Source organism: Netta rufina, assembly GCF_964035555.1.
Source record: "Netta rufina genome assembly, chromosome: 2".
Classification (NCBI taxonomy): Eukaryota; Metazoa; Chordata; class Aves; order Anseriformes; family Anatidae; genus Netta; species Netta rufina.
This window is the reverse complement of record NC_140124.1, coordinates 156,893,220-156,911,927: the sequence shown is the minus strand read 5'-3', so window position 1 is coordinate 156,911,927 and position 18,708 is coordinate 156,893,220. Positions and strand designations below refer to the sequence as shown.

At 46.8% G+C, this 18,708-nt stretch overlaps 1 protein-coding gene across 1 annotated transcript in view; it reads right to left on the bottom strand.

The window, feature by feature from the left end:
• Positions 1-18,708, bottom strand: part of ADGRB1 (adhesion G protein-coupled receptor B1) — a gene marked incomplete at both ends in the record, with an annotated part of 183,177 nt that overhangs the window by 52,240 nt on the left and 112,229 nt on the right. Inside the window, 3 exons of the mRNA XM_084306745.1 lie at positions 29-179; positions 4,286-4,388; positions 11,541-11,644. Of these exons, the coding sequence (XP_084162871.1) occupies positions 29-179; positions 4,286-4,388; positions 11,541-11,644 (358 nt within the window). The remainder of the gene's footprint in view (positions 1-28; positions 180-4,285; positions 4,389-11,540; positions 11,645-18,708) is intronic.

The following is an 18,708-nucleotide window of genomic DNA, read 5'->3' as shown; positions in this document are numbered from 1 at the left end:
TCTCCCCTGTGGGACCCACGATCCTCACCCCATCCGAGGCACAAGAAGCGCTTGCGGATGATGCGGTTCCGTAACCGGCCCGTCACGGCCATGTAGGACTGCCAGGCCTCGGTCAGCACCCAGCAGAAAGAGGAGAGGAAGAAGAAGTGCAAGAAAGCCGCCACCAGCGTGCATATCACCTGGAGAGAGGAGGAAAGGAGGACACGTGAGAGGAGAGAGGAGAGCGGCAGGCAGAGGAGGGCTGCTTCCAAACCAGGCTCTGGAAGGAAAGGTCACAGGGATCAGCAAAAGAAAGGACATTTCGGGAGGAGGGAGCCTCCCCCTCGAGCTTTGACCTAGCTTGGGGTTGAAGCATTTGCCTTAAATTGCTTAAACTGCTCAGAAACTGGTTGCTCTTAAGCATGAGGTCCAAGCCCGTGGTTAACTATTTTATAGGATCACAGAATATCCCAAGTTGGAAGGAACCCATGAGAATCATTGAGTCCAACCCCTGGCTCCACACAGGACCACCCAAAAGTCACACCATGTGTCTGAGAGCATTGTCCAGACATTTCTTGAACTCCATCAGGTTTGGTGCAGTGCCCATATCCTTGGGGAGCCTGTCCCAGTGCCCGACCACCTCTGGGTGCAGAATCTTTCCCTAACCCCCAGCCTGACCCTCACCTGTCCCAGCTCCATGCCCTATTTTATTGAAGTCTTGGCCCATAGTGGTGCTGTTTGCCCTTAGCAAGGCACATTCATTTTCCAGTGAGGAAACCCCCAATGCTTTCAGAGAGGATGGAGCAGTTATTAAGGTTTGCACAGCACCGTGTCAGCGGTGCTTCGCAGTAATGGACTCAGAGGAAGGCAAATCCGAGGGGTCACTGCCAGGAAGGATGACTCTTTGCAGAGCAAATATATTGAGCCGGGTAAAACCGTGGCTGCTAGGGGCTGGGAAGGACTCTGAGCATGAGAGGTGCTGAGCTGTCCAACAGCACATAACTACTAGCAGAGAGGAAAAAACAAAAAGCAAAGAAAAATTGTAATGAAATGACATTAAAAGAAATTTCATAACTGTGTGCTCTACCACTCGGCAGGGAAATCTCTCGGAGGAAATGCAGGGAGCTCAGGCCATTTAAACTTAAACTGGGGAAAGCACCAGCGAATGCATTATGGAGAACAACCCTGTAGTGCTGGGGAGATGGGCTGGAAAGCTGACAAGCTCGTCTTTGTTTTTTAACGCAGCAAAGCCAAATCGTTCGCCGGCACAAATCGGTGCCGCTCCGTTAACTCTGCCAGAGCCGTGCTTCGTTTTCACCATCAGAGAATGGGAACCCCTCAATGAATGTGAAACCAATGGAAATAAACTCCCAAGGAGAAGGGAAAGCAAACAGACTTTAATAAAAGTGACTCTGAATGGAAAAAAAATGGTTTAAGGCATTGAGGGCAGTCAGGGAAGGGGGGTTACAGCGAAGAATTTCTCTGGTTTGAGTTATATCAGGAAAAATGGACTTTGGGTTTATGGTCACTGAACCTAACTCTTCTTCCATCCAGCAGCATCTTTCAGCACAGAGCACTCGTGTACATCTTTTATCACGATTTTATCAGATTGCTCTTGATCCATACACTGGCAGAGCCAGGAGTTGTCAGAGGCTGGGAATAAAAGTCAGGCTGTGAGTTCGTGGAGACAGGGACTGCCTTCTCATTCCATGTTTGTGTTTGACACGGAAACCGTTGGTATTCTGCCTACAAATGGCTTCTGGATGACAGCTCTGTACAAATAACCCAGCTCAATGTGATAATTTGAGTAATTTTCACATTTTAAAAGAATCCTCAAAATATGTCTGCTATTCATCAGCTTACAGACCTACATAAAACAGCTACAAATGGGGTGCTTTCAGGAATGTATTTTGAGATATTTTTATTTTAGAACTTTTTTTTTTTTTTTTTTTTAAGCTAATACCACAAATGAAACTGTCAGTTTTATTGTGCCAATTTTATTCTGCACCAGCACGTTTTTCTGCTCTCTTTGCCAGCAGTTTGGAGAGGAGAGAAAAGACCTCTCTGCCTTCCAATTCTATACCTGGGAGATACATTTTCCAAGGGTTTTTACTCAAACAGGTAATTTTGAGGGAAAGGGGAGGAGAAGAGAGGAGGAGAATGCAACAAAAAATGCACATCTATGCTAATGATTGTGAATGGACCTCATTAAAAATCCATTACGATCAACGAGCTGATTTTGCCCAGATTTGGGAATGATATGGGAGTCTTCCCTCTTGTTTTCCCAGTCCCCTGAAAGAAGATATGGCTGTCAAGGCCATTAGTCCTTGTTTTTGTTGAAGAAGAGAAATCAGGTTCCTTGCAGCACGTAGACTTTGAGATACGGTCAGTCCATGCAGCATTCATTTCTTTTGTATCACATTAGTGCTGACAGTCATTTTTTAGCCTTTTCCCTTTCATCTTCAAAAAGCTTAACAAATCTAGGCGTGGAGTCTTGCCTTTGAGGTTCCACGAATGGAAATGATGGGTGAATCTGGCGTTTCCCAGAAAACTATCACTGTAGAAATTCTCTCAGAGTAACTACGATTAGAAATCAATCACCAACGTTTTAGGAAGCTCCATTATCAATAATTGAATGTGAATAAATTCCTAATTCACACTCTTTCATCTCTTCTCTCTATAGTTTTCTTTCCCTGTTCCCTGCCAGTGACTGTTTACTAGATGGCTGAGCGGAAACCCAAGAATAACCTTTCTATTTCGGGTGTTTCATGCATATGTATGTGCAAAGAGCTAAGCTGCCTCGTGCAACTGCAACCAGCTTTGAATCCCCACTACCAGCTCTGATGAACATCCACAGCAACGTGAAAAGAAGCACAAGGGGCAACCTGGGCTCCCAGCTGTGCTCTGGAGGGGGTGGAAGAGGGTTGAAGGCATCCACCTCCAATCCTGGAGTGAAAAAGAAGAACTAAAGAGGAGGTCCAGCCATGGTTGGCCTTGTTGAGCATCTCTTAGTGTTTCTTTCCATGAGAAGCTGCTCCTAGCACACACTTGGGGTTGCAAGAAAAGCAAAGCTGAGCTCACCTTTTCCCCACCTCTTGCCCCAAGAAAAACATGGTGGCAAGGAAAGGCAGCTTTACTTTGCAAAGCTAGTTTCTGAAGGGTTTAATAGCAACAGGGCCATCTGGCTGCATCTCCCTACACTTTCCTACCCACATGTGGCTCAAGCAGTTGTAAAGCTTCCTTCAAAACACAACCCATCCCTGACCCCAAGGGCCTTCCATAGCAATGAGGCTTTGTGATTCATTAAAGCCTGGGGCTTCTCTGCAAAAACACTTCCAAAAGTGACAGCATGCTGGCTGTCAAAGTAGCGACTCAAAAAAACAAAACTGTCTGGTCACTGGTTGCTGTTAATTAAAAACTTGATTCTGATTTCTGATTGCGATTTCAGCAGCAGGATGAGCTGGAAGACATTTCTGGCCTCAGTTTCCTGTACAGAGTAGTTCGGATGGTTGAAGCATTTGGGGAGGGAGGAAGATGTACGACAGGAAAATATTCATGACGAGCAGCGACTGGGTACACCAGCTGCCAGCAGAGAAAGTGCTTTAGCTGGAGAAAAGTCATCCAGGCAACACAACACCTCTCCATCTGGATCTCTGATGCAATGAGGCATGTACCCAGCCATCATTGTACAGGGCTTGAAAACCACATCTATTCCTTGCCTTCCCTGCTGGAGCAGCACCGAGACCCACAGCAAGTCCCTCAGGGTCCCAGAGGCCCAGCGATGTGTACAGGGCACCTGGTGACACTTTCCAACGCCAAAGAAAGGTGTTCTTGGTGGCTGCATTGCTTAACATCTGCTGAACGCTTTAAGCTTGGAGCATAAAAATTGCTGGAGAATTAAATGTAACGCTGAGATGTTGAGTATTTTCCTCTCTCTTTTTTTTTTTTTTTCTTTTTTTTTTTTTTTTCTCCCTTGCTCAATCTGTCCTTCTTTGTCATTTTTGGAAAATAAAAACGGTGAAAGCCTTGCAAATAGCCACGTTTCTTCAGCGCGCCATGTGCCAACTACTCTAGGCAGATATTCAAAAATATCACATTGGTTTTAATCAAAGCCCTGAGGATGCTGACAAATTATCAAAGAGTGAGCGAGAGAGAAAATTGAAATCTGCCATTTAGTTGTGTCTTTGACATGTCGCTAATTAACAGATGGGGGAAAAAATGAGGAAGTGCTGCCTGGATGGATTGCTTCTGTGCTAAAGCAGGGGAAAAGCAAACAAACCACCCAACAAACCAACGCATCTCCTACCTTGTTCCGGGTCTGTGTCTGTCCGATCAGGATGAGAGCGTTGGAGGAGATGATGGAGAGGCAGAAGTTGATGAGAATGACGGAGCGCTCTGAGCGGATGTACCTGCAGGAAGAGAAGAGAGGGAGGGAGATCCACCCCGTTACACCTTGCGGGAAGCTACCTTGAAAGGCATCAACCAGATGCAGGTTGCATGGGGCCAGGCTCTACTCAAGGCCACGGCAAGAGATTGCCCCCTTCCTGCAGATCTTGTGTGTTAAATGGAGCAGAACAAGGGGGAAAAGAGGAGGAGAGCTCGGCGTGGTGCTCAGCCCACAGGTCTCGCAATCCTCCCCATCAGTGCTGGAGGCATGAGCATGAGTCAACAACGTAGGGGCCAGCCTGGTCCCTAGCCTGAACCCCTCCTAAACCAGGTCTGAGTGCTGTTAAGTCTTCTTCAGCTCAGCTTACTGGAAAGGGGACTTGAAAAGGAGCTTAAAAGAAAGCATACACGCAACACATGGCAAGAGTCCCAAATAAGAAGAGCCACAAGCATGCTGGCGATGGAAGCAGGTTACGAAAGCATGCACCTTCACAACAAAGTGTTTGCCATTCAGCATTCCCCTTGTTTAACCTAACAGTGCAACCAAAAGCGAGAAGGATTTGTGGCTTTTTTTGGTTTGTTTTCCCCAGGTGGAGAGGTTTAGCACTTCCCAAAACTAGGCCAAATATGTCGCTGTGGCCTTGGGTCCGGGACATTAGGGATCCAAGCAAGGAAGCCTTCTGCACCTTGCAGGAGCGAGCCACTTGTCACTTCTGATTTGCACGGTGCAGCGCGGCGTCAGCTCGCTGCTCAAGTACGTGCGTGACAATTCATTCCACCAACTGGCTACAGAGGAAGATTTCTTGGAAGGCACTTTTATGTACCTAATAAAATTAAAAGGCAATTGCAAAAGCGCAAGTCTTCAAGGATTAACTCAGGACCTGACCACACCAATCGCACACACGTGAATAATCCCAGTGATTCAGCCTGCATGCCGGATGACTAAAGAGTAGAGACTAATGTCTCTAGAAATTAGAAACAGATCTGTTAACCAGACAGCTCATCCCTGGAGGCTAATGCAGGATTATTTCCTATATTCTGGCACATCAACTATTTATATTGATAATTTAATTTTGTTAATTAATTTCAGCAGGAGTCAGTCAGCCACGCTATTTGGCTAGCATGGGATGTACTGCAGATCTGTGCTGTGCCAGGGGGGATCCATGCTTCAGATCAACTGGAGGCTGCGAAGCTTTGCTTTTCACTTCCACCTGAGTTTGCCCTCCAGATAAGCAGGAAGGTTGAGGATCCACTTTCCTGGATATAAAAAGTCACTGGTTTAGCCTGAACTTACATCGGCTCTGATGGAAACCTTGTCTGTGGGTAGTTCTTCCTCAACACTCACCCCAGCCCTGTAACACACTCCAAAATTTAGGCTTCCAACTCAGCTAGAAATTGCGTTTGCTGCCTGCAAAACAAAACTTGGACTCCTTTCACAGCTCATCTGATCCCAGATCGCCCCATTTCATTGGTCTCAATATGATGCTGTGGATCACCTGGATCCTCCTCCTTTTGGGGATGGGAGGTACCAAGCCTTCAATCTACCTAGGCTTTGATCATGCAAAGCAAAACAAGCCCCAAGCTCAAGTCTAGAGCCATCAGCTTCTGGGAGACAGAAATGGAGATCTGGACTCTGTCCTGGTAGGAACAGGATGTGGTAAGTCTGTGTAGGAACACTGTGGTTTAGCTGGTGTTAGTGTGCACTTAGGAAGTCTCTCCTGGTTAAAAATAAGGTAAGAAAGGAGTTGAGTGTAAGTGTAGTTGATATGTGAATGGAAGGGGTTAGAAATGAGCTGTTTTCAGACTTTTTACTCCCTAAAAAGCTTTTCCTCTCTCCATGCTTCCCTTCATCCACCAAAAGCCTTCCCTGCTGTCCAGATCCCTGAACCTCCAAACAATGAGGTGTGAGTTGGTGCCACGTAGAAGCACAATATCAGAATAAGTTAGGCTGAAAGAAAACCTCTGGAGTTCAATCTTCTGCCCAAAGCAGGGCTAATTTCTAAGTCCTGTCAGGTTTCTCAGAGCCTTGTCCAATCAAGTTTCAAAAATGTAGAAGAATGGAAATGCCACAGCTTCTTTTGGGTGGTTTATTGCAGTGTTTAACCACTCTCATGGAGGATCAGGTCTCCTTAGATCCAGGTGGATACTTTCACACTGCAACTGGTGGTCCTAGATTTTTCACTACACATCTCTGGGAGTTGTTTGAGTCCTTTTTCTCTGTGCCTTCTCCCTAACAGCCTCCTCTTCTCCAAGCTAACCAAGCCTCATGTCCCAGGAGTGTTCATCTGTCTTTGCTGTAGCATTTCTTCAGCCCATATCTCCAGTTTGCTGAAGTCCTGAATGACGGTGCTGCTCTCCAGCGTGCCAGCCACCCCTCTTGTTTCAGTACTGTCCAAGAACCTGCCAAGGGGCCATTTCCCTATCATCCAGATTGTTAATGAAGATATAAAAGAGTGCTGGTCCTAGAAGCAATCCCTGACAGAAGCTGTTAGTAACCTACTGCTGGTTAGGCTTCAAGCCTTTGACCACTGCCCTTTGATGGTCACCATGAACTCCACCCAGCTTTTGATCTACCTTAGAGCCACCAACTCAGCCCACAATTCCCAAGGCTGGCCACTAGGATGCTATGGGAACCTGTGTCAAAAGCCTTGGTAAGTATAAAATGTACACCACCCACTTCTCCTTGCTGTCCGTAAAACTACTCATCCCACCTGAAAAGGAAAATGGGTACAAGCTCTCCTCAAAAAATACATGCTGTCTATTCCAAATCACTTCTTGTCCATCATTTTGCCTGGAAATAGGCTTTATAACTACTTGCTCTTCAACCTTCCCAGAGGCTGTAAAAAGGCTGACCAGGCAGTAACTCTCTGGATCTTCCTTGCCCTTTTAAAAAATGGGTGTAACACTTCTTCCAACAATCTCGAACCTCCCTAGATGTTAGATAGTGGCTCTACAATACCAGCCAGCTCCCTCAATGCACTCCACACATCCTGTTTGGAGCCACGGACTTACAAATGTCCACTGTATGGAAATGGTCTTCAACTCCCTCTTCCTTGGTGATGGAGAGCACTTCTTTCCCAGGTTCTGCTTCTAGATATGGGAAACTGGGTGCCTGGTGGTTAACCTTGCCAGCAGACCAAGACGAAGATTGATGTTTTCTGTGTCCTCCTCCATTAGGATAAGTGTCCCATTCATCGTGTCCCTGAGCCATCCTTTAGTGCCAACGTACCTACAGAAACCCTTCTTCATGCCTTGCATGTCCCTTACCAGGTTCAAATCCAGCTGAGGTCCGACCTCCCTAGTTCAATCCTGTAGCCTGACCTAACAGCCAAATATTTTCAGGCTGCCACACTTGCTCTTTTTCTTTGTATCTCCTCTTCTCCAGCCCAGGGACACTCCACAGAAAGAAATCAGCATCACTGTAAGGCTACTTTGCAAAAGAGGTTAGGAACTTGGAACAGAGAAGGAAAAATCACAGGTCTCAATGGGTTTAGCCAGAGGAGAGAGCTCAATAAAGGCAGAGCTGCTGCAGAGTGCTGTCTCACCACCCCCTGGCAGCTACATGGGCTCTGCCTACATATCCCAAATATGTTGTACGCAGCCACCAAAGCTGGGAAAAACTCATTGCAAACGTAGGGAGCTTCTGCTCCGGCCCAGGTCTTGTGGGATGTGGGGAAGCCCCGTACAAACCGAGACAGATGGAGAACGTGGGAAAACCCTGCAGTCTCTCCCTCTCTGTCCCTATTCTGCTCCTTTCCTCTCTGCAAACACTGACTCACGGCTGCTTCTCACGGTGCATACACATGTCCTTCTCCCCGCACTCCCTTACTCATTCCTGTACTCCCACGGGGGCCACCTCGGCATCTCCAGCAGCAGCAGAGCTTCTGGATCGAAAGAGAGCGTTAAAAGCCCTTCGAGAGCTTGCTAACGACCGCTAAATCAATCCTTGGCCTCAGTGGACAGGCAGAGAAAAAACCTCACGGGGCTCTCTCTTGGTGATACGGCGTTTGGGAAGTGCTGCCAGTGAGGAAGGTCTGCAGGGTCCCATGTGCTGGCAGCAGCTGGAAGGGTTGTTCAATAGCAGCATCGATCCCCATGCCGTGCGAAGGGCACTCTGACTCCAGAGGCTGTTGAACCGCTGTTTCCATCTCGTCCAGGGACGGAAAAGCCACTGGGGTTCTTCTGAAGCATCACCAGGTCAAGGAGATGCTTGAAGGAATGGTACAGAGCTAATTTGAAACACAGTACCAAGTCTTTTCACCCACTCTGATCCATGAGCAGTTCTTCTTCTCCACATATTTTTCATTTTCAATCAGCTTTTGAGTGGGAAGATCTTGTTTTTCTCTGATCTCCCCTCTTTCCCACGCAGGTGGTGGTGAACATGGTCCCCATGTAGATCATGGCTCCAGCTGTGACCTAGGATGACCACTGCCAGGAGGTACCGAGGTCACCCCACTCCTATGTCCTAAGTATCACTGACCCCTCTGCCACAGCTGCTGATAAAGCCAGAAATTTCCCACCTGTAGCAGCTATTTCACAGCCATCTGGCTATTGGCAACTGGAGTGAGGCCACCAACAGGCCACCAGCAGCCATCAGACAGAAACAAGAGTGAAGGGAGGCTGTGCCAAGCTGGCCACATCCAAGTGAGGGCTTGCAGCAAGAAGCTCATGCCGGTTACACCGATGGCTGAGTAGGTGTCACTAAAAAACATCTTTTAGTCGGGGTTTTCAATGGGACACGGGGGGCAAATTCATTTCCTCTCTGATCCCGAAGTGGGGATTGCCTTCCTTTTACTCTGCCCCGGATCCTGATCCTTTACTATGTTCCTTTTCCCTTTTATTTTTTTCCCTTTCTTTCTTTCTGCTTCCTATGTATAAACAAATCCTAGCTGGGCAAAATTCTGGGAAAGTCTCCAGACTGTCAGCCTCAGTGAGCCTATTCATCACAAGAGGTTCATGCTCAAGCTGAGCCCATGTATGCCTGCTCCAGATGCCTTTGTCCAGAGCTCTGAATGGGAAATTTCCTGGCCAAAGCTCCCCAGAAGAGCTGAGCTCTGCTGACTACACTCCACAGAAGACCAAGCAGACAGGGCACGAGGATTTTCTCCCCTGCACAGAATAAAATAAGACTGCTTTGATACATCTGCCTTATTTTAGCAGCTGGAATAATACTGACAATCCCACTTCTAAGCAATCCCCCAGCTGTTGTCTGGCAGACTGTCTAACATCTAGGGCAAAATGAAGTGAAAGCCAGGAGAATGTTGGATATGATGTTCCTGAGACCATTATTAGAACAGCACATTCATGTCCAGCAGCTATGCCTAAAATAAAAAGGACACACAGAGTGCTCAGGGCTCAGCCACGGGAATGCTGTGAAGTTTAGAGAACATGAAAACATGATCTACAGATAAGAAATGAAACAAACTCAGCGCACCAAAGAGAAATTTTAGAGATCACTCGATCATGCTTTACAAATATTTACACAAAGAGACTGAGGATAGAGAGCCCTTTAATCAAGATATATCTGGTCTCAGGATCACTTGGAAATGCACGTCCATCCCTTGCTAAATCAGAAATGCCCTTTCAAGCCCCCCCATAAACATGTCCCCCCGTTCGTGCTGAACTTGATCGTTTTGGGCATGGGTATAACACCAAGGCTGCGATTAGAAATTAAAAAGGGAAGGCAATTAACTTTCCTGGCCTCAATAACAGTAAATATTGAGGGGCAGGCTCCTGGAAGAAAACATAGCATGTTACTCGAAATGACTCCATCATGCTCCAAACAGATTCAACCTCATGTCTGAACTTAGGTTTCAGATCCTGAACTCAGTTCTAAGAGGAAAGAGAGGGTGAGGCACCAACACCTGCTCTTCACTCCTCTCTCCTAACTTTCCACTTGATCCTGACACCAGTGACACCAGTAAGTCACCTACCAGCGCTGCCCAGTGCTGCCCAGCCTGAGGAAAAGCAGGAGAGGACAAGGACTTGAGCAGATCCAATGATACCCCAGGCACGGAAAAACCTGAGTTCTAGATAAACGTTATCATGATCAGTCTTCAGCTCAGAGTACTCACCATAATTAACCAGCCACTATGCACTGTCACAGTATTAACAAAAAGGTGCATTTTTTGCTCATTTTTTACTCCCTTCTCTCTTTCCCCTAACAACGGGTAGAAAAAGTTATCTCAGTTCATAACTCGAACATGAATTGACCCTTTCCTCCCTACTTAGAGGTGTCATTGGACAAGGTAAGAGCCTCGGACTAATCCCTTCTCACAAAGGGTCACAAGCAGTGTATTCCCTGTAGCCACTCCATTTCAATTTCAGGGGTGCTCACCTGGTTCTCATTTTCCTTATTTTGTTTATTTTAGAGTCAAGAAGGTCTCAACATGATAGTTTGGGAAAGGCAAGGGTCTCCATAATAAGCTCAGCCCTTGTGTGACGCAGTACATGGGGAGAATCTATGCAAATCTTGGGTTCTTGTGCTTGCAAGAGTCCACCAGCACGTATCTTACAGGGGCATGGGCCAACGTGGACTTTTGTTTGATACATCTCAACCACAAAATCAAGCCAGCCTCTATAATCGGTGCAATTTAAGGTTGCGCCTGACCTGCTTATAGGTGTCCAGGAGCTCCCTGAAATGGGATGTAGTGAGGAATCCCAGCTGAAGCTAAAGGCAGGACATAACTACGAGATTGGAGAGTTATTTAGCCTGCTAGATTTAACATCCTTAAGCTCCTGAAAAGTGCTGTCAGTTCTTCAGACCAGACTTTTTCGTAACGGATCATGGATGTTTTGGTGGTACCAAAGACCAGTCCACGATGCCTTGAAGCAACCTGTTTGCCAGGAGGCAGCATGTGTCTACCTCTCTGCAAACGAGGTTTCCTGGGGTGTATAAAGGCATCAGAAACAGCACACAGCTTTTGAAAATGAACAGTGAGACTACATGGGGTCGTGGCACTCATTTCACTGTGCTAATTTCTCTGGCACGAAAAGCAAAGAGTGATGCCAACTAAGCCACCGTGATGACTTTTTGCTGGACCCACTCATTACAAAGGGGCTCTTCCTCAGGCACCAGGCACCCAAAACAGGACAGCAAAACCTCCAGGATCCATGTAGGTCAAGAGACAGTTACTTTCCCCAACAAGAAGAGAAGAAGAGAATGAAAGCCATACCTCCAAACAGAGACATAAATGATAATCAACAGCAAAAGTGTCAGCGAAGATACTCCACAGCCTACAATTAACGTGACAGAAGGGACCAGCACCTTTTCCATGTTCTGAAAGAGAGAAAGTAAGACATTAAAACAAAAACTAATAAAAATAAATGAATAAAAATAATGAAAAAAAAAAGATGCTGAAGAGATGCTAACAGCTCGATTTCACAGCAAGGACTTTCCTCCTAATTGTCTGCAACTCACCTGACCTTCACATCGCACTACCTACACAAATAAAGAGAAAAGAAGACCAGGATCTATTTTTGGGTGACCCGACCTTTGTTTGAACCCAATTCTGCTCCCACATGCACCGGTGTTAAGTCTGGAGTGACATCTGATATCTGTAGCCAGGGAGGGGTGTAAAAGCACAGGTTACAAGAGGAGGATTGGGCCCTTTGTATCCAGTGCAAAGATAATTAATGAGGCAGAAGCAGGAGGCACTGCCCACACTCGAACGATTACAAATGAGCTCTTCTGGGAACGGCTGATGCTGAAGCTTGGAGGATGAAAAGAAGGTGAAAATCTTCCACTGACTACGAACATCCATCTGGCAAGGGAGGAGACGAGGCACGGAAAGGAAAAACACGCTGTCTACTCCCCCCAGGGACCCAGCATCTAGTCACACCATCCATCACTTCACCACTCTTACACTACCAGGCATCTCTTCATGTGCAGGGGACTTCTGAAAATGCTGCTGTGCAACAGTTCTCCTTCCCTGTCTGAACACAAAGGAACTGCTGCCATCAGTCCTTGCAACATCAAGAACAAATATATAGGTGCTGTAATTCTTCTAACCTAGTTCTCTCAATCCCTGGCACATTTCTCATCTCCACACCAGTGATTTCTGCTGGCATGGAGGCGGAGGAACAGAGCCCCACCGTGCAGCACAGGACCCTCTAAGTGAAGCATTCTGCAGATGTGTGGGAGCACAAACAAGATTGGCTCCGTACCAACCCCTATTACTATGGCCAGGGAGATGAGATGGTTTCTGACATAGCAAGGGATTGGGATCTGAGCTAAATTATCCCAGCAGTTTGAAGGGTTTGAGAAGATCTTCCTCACTTGCTTATTTCACTTAAGGCCACCTCTTGTATTTTGCATCTCTCTGGGGGGAATTAATGAGGAACAAAGCTTTCAGCACCCTGCTGGTGAAACCCATGGGAGCTATGGGAAGGCTGGCACAAGAGCTTAAGGGATCTGAGAGAAAACTGAGTGATGAATTCAGAAGTTTGAATGCCCAGCTGCGCATACATGTATGTACCCAAAGGAGTACGGGCTGGTTGCAGGATTTTCACTTAGAGCTGATGGGATACAGATGACTGCAAACTGGAAGCCAAGTGTGATGCTACCTCTCTGCAATATTCACACCCCACTGATCCTATTAGCCCTGAAACATCACCTTACCAGGACTGTACAGCCTCCCTGAGCTTCCTTTGGGAAATGGAAAGCTTGGGACTCTCTGAATCAACTGCTATTGGATACAGACTGAGGTTCTGGATGCTGAGCCTAATTCAGTTGGCTGAAATTATGGGATTGGATGTAAGACAATGCCTTAGTCCCTCTAATTAAGAGCAATTGTACATGAACAGCAAGAACATGGCGCAGAGCCTCCCCAGTCCATCCAGCAAGGACCTGCATCTTCTCCCACCTAGAGCTTCCTGAAAAGGCTTCAGTTTACACATTGAGTTTTCCTCTTATTTGGATCACTATGATTTGGATCGCTGAGATTTTTACCATCGACTGCTGGGACTCTATTCCCACCGAGGGAATTTACTCCTGCCAAATATTTGTGGAAAGTTAGAAGCAGGATTTTTGAGAATTAGCTAAACACTGAGAAAGACATCTCAATGAAAATATGAACATTTCCACTTGTTTTCTATCAAAAATGTTGAAAGTGGACACCTTCCAGATGGTCCGAGTGCTGAAATATTGCGTCCTGCTCCTTACAAACTGATGTGTGGAAGGGACCTTCTCTGGGAATTGAAGTCTGTGATTTAGTCAGGATATGCAGAGGTATCCAGATATGGAGAGAAACGCAATCCCCAGCACAAAGCCACAGCTTCTCTCTATGCCACCTCTACCTTGTTTCACCCTGCAGAAGCCCAACCCTGCCTCAAAGATATAGGACTGCAAAAAATGAGAAGAAGAACTCTTCAGACACGGACTGGGCTCTGCTCACCCGCTCCAAGCTCCCTCCCAACACTTTTCCTCTCGCTGCTCCTCCCTTTTGGCAACATGAGTTCACATCACACGACCAGTGGCCTGGGACAAGCATCGATTGTGACATTTGATTTAAGTAGGTCTCGTTTCACTAGCTTTTCATGGACAACTGGATAAAAGTCAGGGAGGAGCTCCATTAAAGCAAAAAAAAACCTCAACAGATAACTAATTTCTAAGCCATCTGAGAGCACCACGAGAAAAGGAGTTTGGATTTTAACAATGAGCAGACTTTGTCCCTATATTCACAACTCAATAACCCTAATTCTTTTCCACATCCTCTCCGACTTCCTCCAGCCCCAAAAACCTCAGGTTCTTTCCCCAATTGGAAGCTGGGCTGGTTGGCAATAGCTGGTGTCTTCCTCCCTCTAGAAGACCCCAATATTCTTCTCCTTCCTTTATCCTTTTGCCAATTTATCCTTTTATCCATAAGACCCCCAGGCACCAGAAGGACTCTTCCCAAGGAAGAGTCCAGGGATGGTTGGTCCGGCCCTATTGGCATCACAACAATGGGTAATTATAAAAAACACTGGCTGCAATAAGAGCAGGAGCAGACTTTTTGGGGAACATGAGGTCCTAAAGGCTCAGGCCCATGTAGCTTAGGATCCTGCTTTCTTTCTTTCTTTTTTTTTTTTTTTTTTCATTATTAAGGTTTTTCTGTCTTCCCCATCTTCCTTTCCCCCTCCTACACTCCTTCCCTTTGGCAAATGAAGCATTGTTTGTTTTATTTCTCCTGACTAATTAAATCCCCTGACAGAAGGTGGTTGGATGCTGGAGGATCTGAGGCAAGCAAGGAAAAATTTCTTCGGAGGAGGAAGAGGGGAAACCAAAAGATTGGTTTAAAAGGAAATAGCAATACCACCAAAATGACAGCAAGGCGCTCTACAGGAGCTCCCTGACACCAAAGCCAAGAGGGAAATTGGTTCTTTGAGAAGGCCAGGCAAGGAATGGGGTGTCATCTTGTCCTGCCTGGGCTGTAGATGGCACCAAGTGGCCCATCACTGCCTCTCCTCCATCCCCTGCCTGCTGCCGGTGGCCCTGGGGAGCCTCCCAAAATGCAGGTGAGACCATGCCCCATGTGGGCTGAAGGAAGACCTTTGCCTGGGCACAGCAGGACAGAGCTGGTGGTTACGATTCGCAAGGGCCACTGTCCTGTCATCAGGCATGACAAGGGAGGAGAGGAGCAATCAATGACATCAGCGAGGATGGAAATAATGAGCACCACTGCCCAGGGCTGCTGGCTGCCCGGCCACAGCATCACCCTGCCTAGCAGGGCACAAGGACACTCCTCTTCTTGACAATTTCCCTTGGCTTCCATCTTCTCTTCCCTTTCCTTCTCTTCATTTCTCCTTTTTTTTTTATTTATTTATTTTAACCTTCTCTCCTTTGTCTTCCTTTTCCCCTTACTTTGGCCATTTTCCATGAAACATTCCTGCCTTTTCTTCTCGCTCTCACTGCTTCTCCCTGGCTCTCCTCTGTTTGCATTCTCTCCATGTCTCCCTTTCCGTCTCTTAGTTTCTGCATAACACCATAAAAAGTGACTTCATCTGAGCTGTGCCTGTTCCATTACCCTGCCCTGGCTCCAGGGTCAAAGAGGCTCCAATTAGAACAAAGTCAAAAATGGTATTTCTTAATGCCATGCTGTTTGCCTGAGACCTTACAAGCAAGCTGTTCTTTTCGCTTTTCCCATCTTTGATACCGAGCAAGGCTGCACAAAATCTGTACAGGCACATCAGCCTACTAATAAAGTCACTGAAAAAAATAAACCATTTTTTTTTCTCCCAAATCAGCTGCAGACATGTGAGAATGGAGCTTAGGGCTTTGTTTTTGCAGATGTGTTTTGCTTCTTAGAATGGTCGTCTCAAGCCTGACTTCTTGCACATTTTACATGAAAGCCTCATGAAATAAGAGAATTACAGAAGTACTGCTTGCAAGGGACATCTGGAGGTATCTAATCCAAATTATTGCTTGGAGCAGGACTCAGACTAACATTGGGTGAGGCTGGCTTTGTCTAGATGATGCTGGGAAACCCTCAAAGACTGCAAGCCCCAGCACACTTCTGTTGACCATGCCAAGACTGTGCCACTCTTCCAGGGAAACATTTTTTCCTAATACCCCGCATTAATCTTACAGGCTATAGCTTGTGGTTCTTTTTCCTTGCTATATCATCAGGCACAAGACAGAGGAGCTTGGTTTCATGAATTTTGCCATGGTACCCATAGGCTGTGAGCAGAGTGCCCCTCACCTTCCTCTTCGCATGACCAACTTCTCCCTCTCAAGTCATGAGCAGTGAAACTCATTCGACTCTTCTATGAACAGACTGGACCCGATGGCATGCTGCACTCCAAAAACTGCTCAGAAACCACTTCACTGTACCAACAGACTAAAGGCTTTTGTCAGTTCCCCAGCAGTTTTTAAAGCCACTTTCTATTGATTTTGTTGCTGGTCGGACAACTCTTTTCAAAGCAGCGAGCTATCAAAGAGGTGGTAAAATTGCTGGAAAATACTGCTTTTACCAGTACTCATGAAAGCGAACTGCTTTCTGAACAAGGGGGTGTATGTCAGTGCTGTAAGAAAACAACCTAGGAGGGGTGAACCAGGAGGGGGATGCACTCTTGTCATCGGTGAAAAAAAATCCTGAAAATGTTTTTATCCCCACTTAGATTCTGGGTTTTTCATTCAGGCTCCAGCTCTTTGGGTTCTGCTGGCAGCATGCAGGCAACAAAAGCAGGTGTAAAGCTACGAGGAAGGTATAAAGCAATGCATCTCTGGTGTTGTCTCCAGCTCCTGCTCCCCACCAGCCAAGCAATGTTCACACCCAGGCTCCCGACCAGCTGCAGGTCAAAAGGAAACTTCCGTTCATGGGCTGTGAATTGGGATCTGCCCTATTCCAGGCACCAAGGCACACATGGTTAGGTGCAGAAGCTCACCTGATAGACAGCAACTAGCTCCTTTTGTACCTGACCTTCATTCGATTTCACTTTAAGGCTCCCTTTCCAAATAATTGCCTCATTCCAAAAATATAGGGGTGCCTGTATGTACATATACGTGTATATATAGGTATATTTAAGGGGTTTGGTGAAGTACCAGCCATGTTGTGCACCTCAGCACAACCAATGCACAAAAAGGACAGCAGTTGTCCCAAAGGGCAGCAAGCCAGGTTATCCAGGTTATTCTTCTTTTAATACCTAAAGGGGGCTTATATAAAGGATGGAGAATGACTCTTTGTTCAGGACAAGGGGGAATGGTCCTAAACTAAAAGAGGATAGATTTAGACTAGACATTAGGAGGAAATTATTCACTGTGAGGGTTGTGAGGCACTGGTACAGGTTGCTTAAAGAGGTTGTGGATGCCCCATCCCTGGAGGTGCTCAAGGACGGGCTGGATGGGGACCCGAATGGCTCAACCCGAGCCATTCTATGATTCTTAGATTCTTCCAGGGCAATATATAGTACTTTTAAGGACTTTGACAATGAGTGATGCTATGAAACCTTCACCTGAGTCCACAGTGGGCTCTTGACCCAGCTCAGCCATGTGCCCCCCTCTGAGGACTCTGCAGAGCCAAGAAGAGCCTTGCCCTTGCCTGTTCATACCCCATCAGACAGCACAAAAAGGTGCTGCTCATACTCTCTTGACCATCACACAGTGCTCAACCGAAACAGCACTGACATCCAGCCACCCAACTGCAGTGGAGCACACCAGCTGCTGAGGACCACAGCGAAATTACAGATACAGATGGAGCTGCTCAAGGGAAAGCTCAGTTTTTACCTCCTGGAAGCAGTATTTTTCGCACTAGTTTTTGTGGGCCTACTCTGCCCCTCAGACATTTCAGCCTGTGTTGCCCCAGGAGAAAATTCATGCACTAATACTGATCCTACTGGGGATGGGGAGAGAGGAAGAGCAGGACACAGGCTCTTTTTGGTGGACCCCAAAATAGAGGCAGGAGCAAGGATTTAGTGAAGGTGGGTTTAAATCACCTGGGAAAGGAGCTTTTTGGGGGGCTCAGCATTATCAGCAGCCCTACAGGGTTCACCTAACTCAAAACAGGAGCAGTGAGGAGGCATGAAACTATTTCCAGTTTCTGAGCAGGGCTTTGAGATCCCTGCATGAAAATCCCTCAGTGGTGTCATCAATAACCAAGTTCTTTGCAACTTCATTCTTGGCATCCTCCCTGGCTCAGCCCATGTCATTGCAAGAGCTGTCTGGAGGATTTGTAGCTCGTTTTGCTTCCTTCATATCACAACCACCATCTTCTCATGTCAAAGCTAATAGGTCCCCGTTATCGGGAGCGTATCTGCAGAGCTGAGGGCTCCTTTTATGCAATTTGGCCAGTCTAACGGGCAATTCTCTGTAATTACAGTCCACGAAAATCACCCGTAGAGACACCTTAACGCGCTACTATTTATTAACAACTGCTAACTCCACTCAGTACTGAGTCTGCTCCCAAGACACAACAGGGCAATCTGCCTTTCAAACAGCCTAGGGGAAGCTCTCGGGGTGGAGGAGTGGTTAGTAGGAACGATATAATCATTTCCTTCAGTCTGGTGGGGAATTACAGGATGTAATGGCGGTGTTATCTACTTGCCAGTGGTCAGCACAACAAGGCACCTTGCTGCAGCTCCGTGAAGGACCTGATTTCATTCCCAGCTCCCAAACTTGAAGTTAGGACATCAAAGAGGACTGGATCGTGCTTGTTTTAACATGAAGAACCCCACTCAGCCAACCTGCTTTTGACTGAAACCACTGCCTTCAACTTCTCAGGGGCCTGTTTTGTCCCCCCCTGGAAATGGGAGGGAATAACAGTGCTCTGTCTGCCAGAGCTCAGCTCAGCTTGGATTTTAGATGTGTGCCTTAGGGGGTTCCCAGAGCTACGTCAGGACAATCAAGCACAAGCATCTCATTCTCTGCTG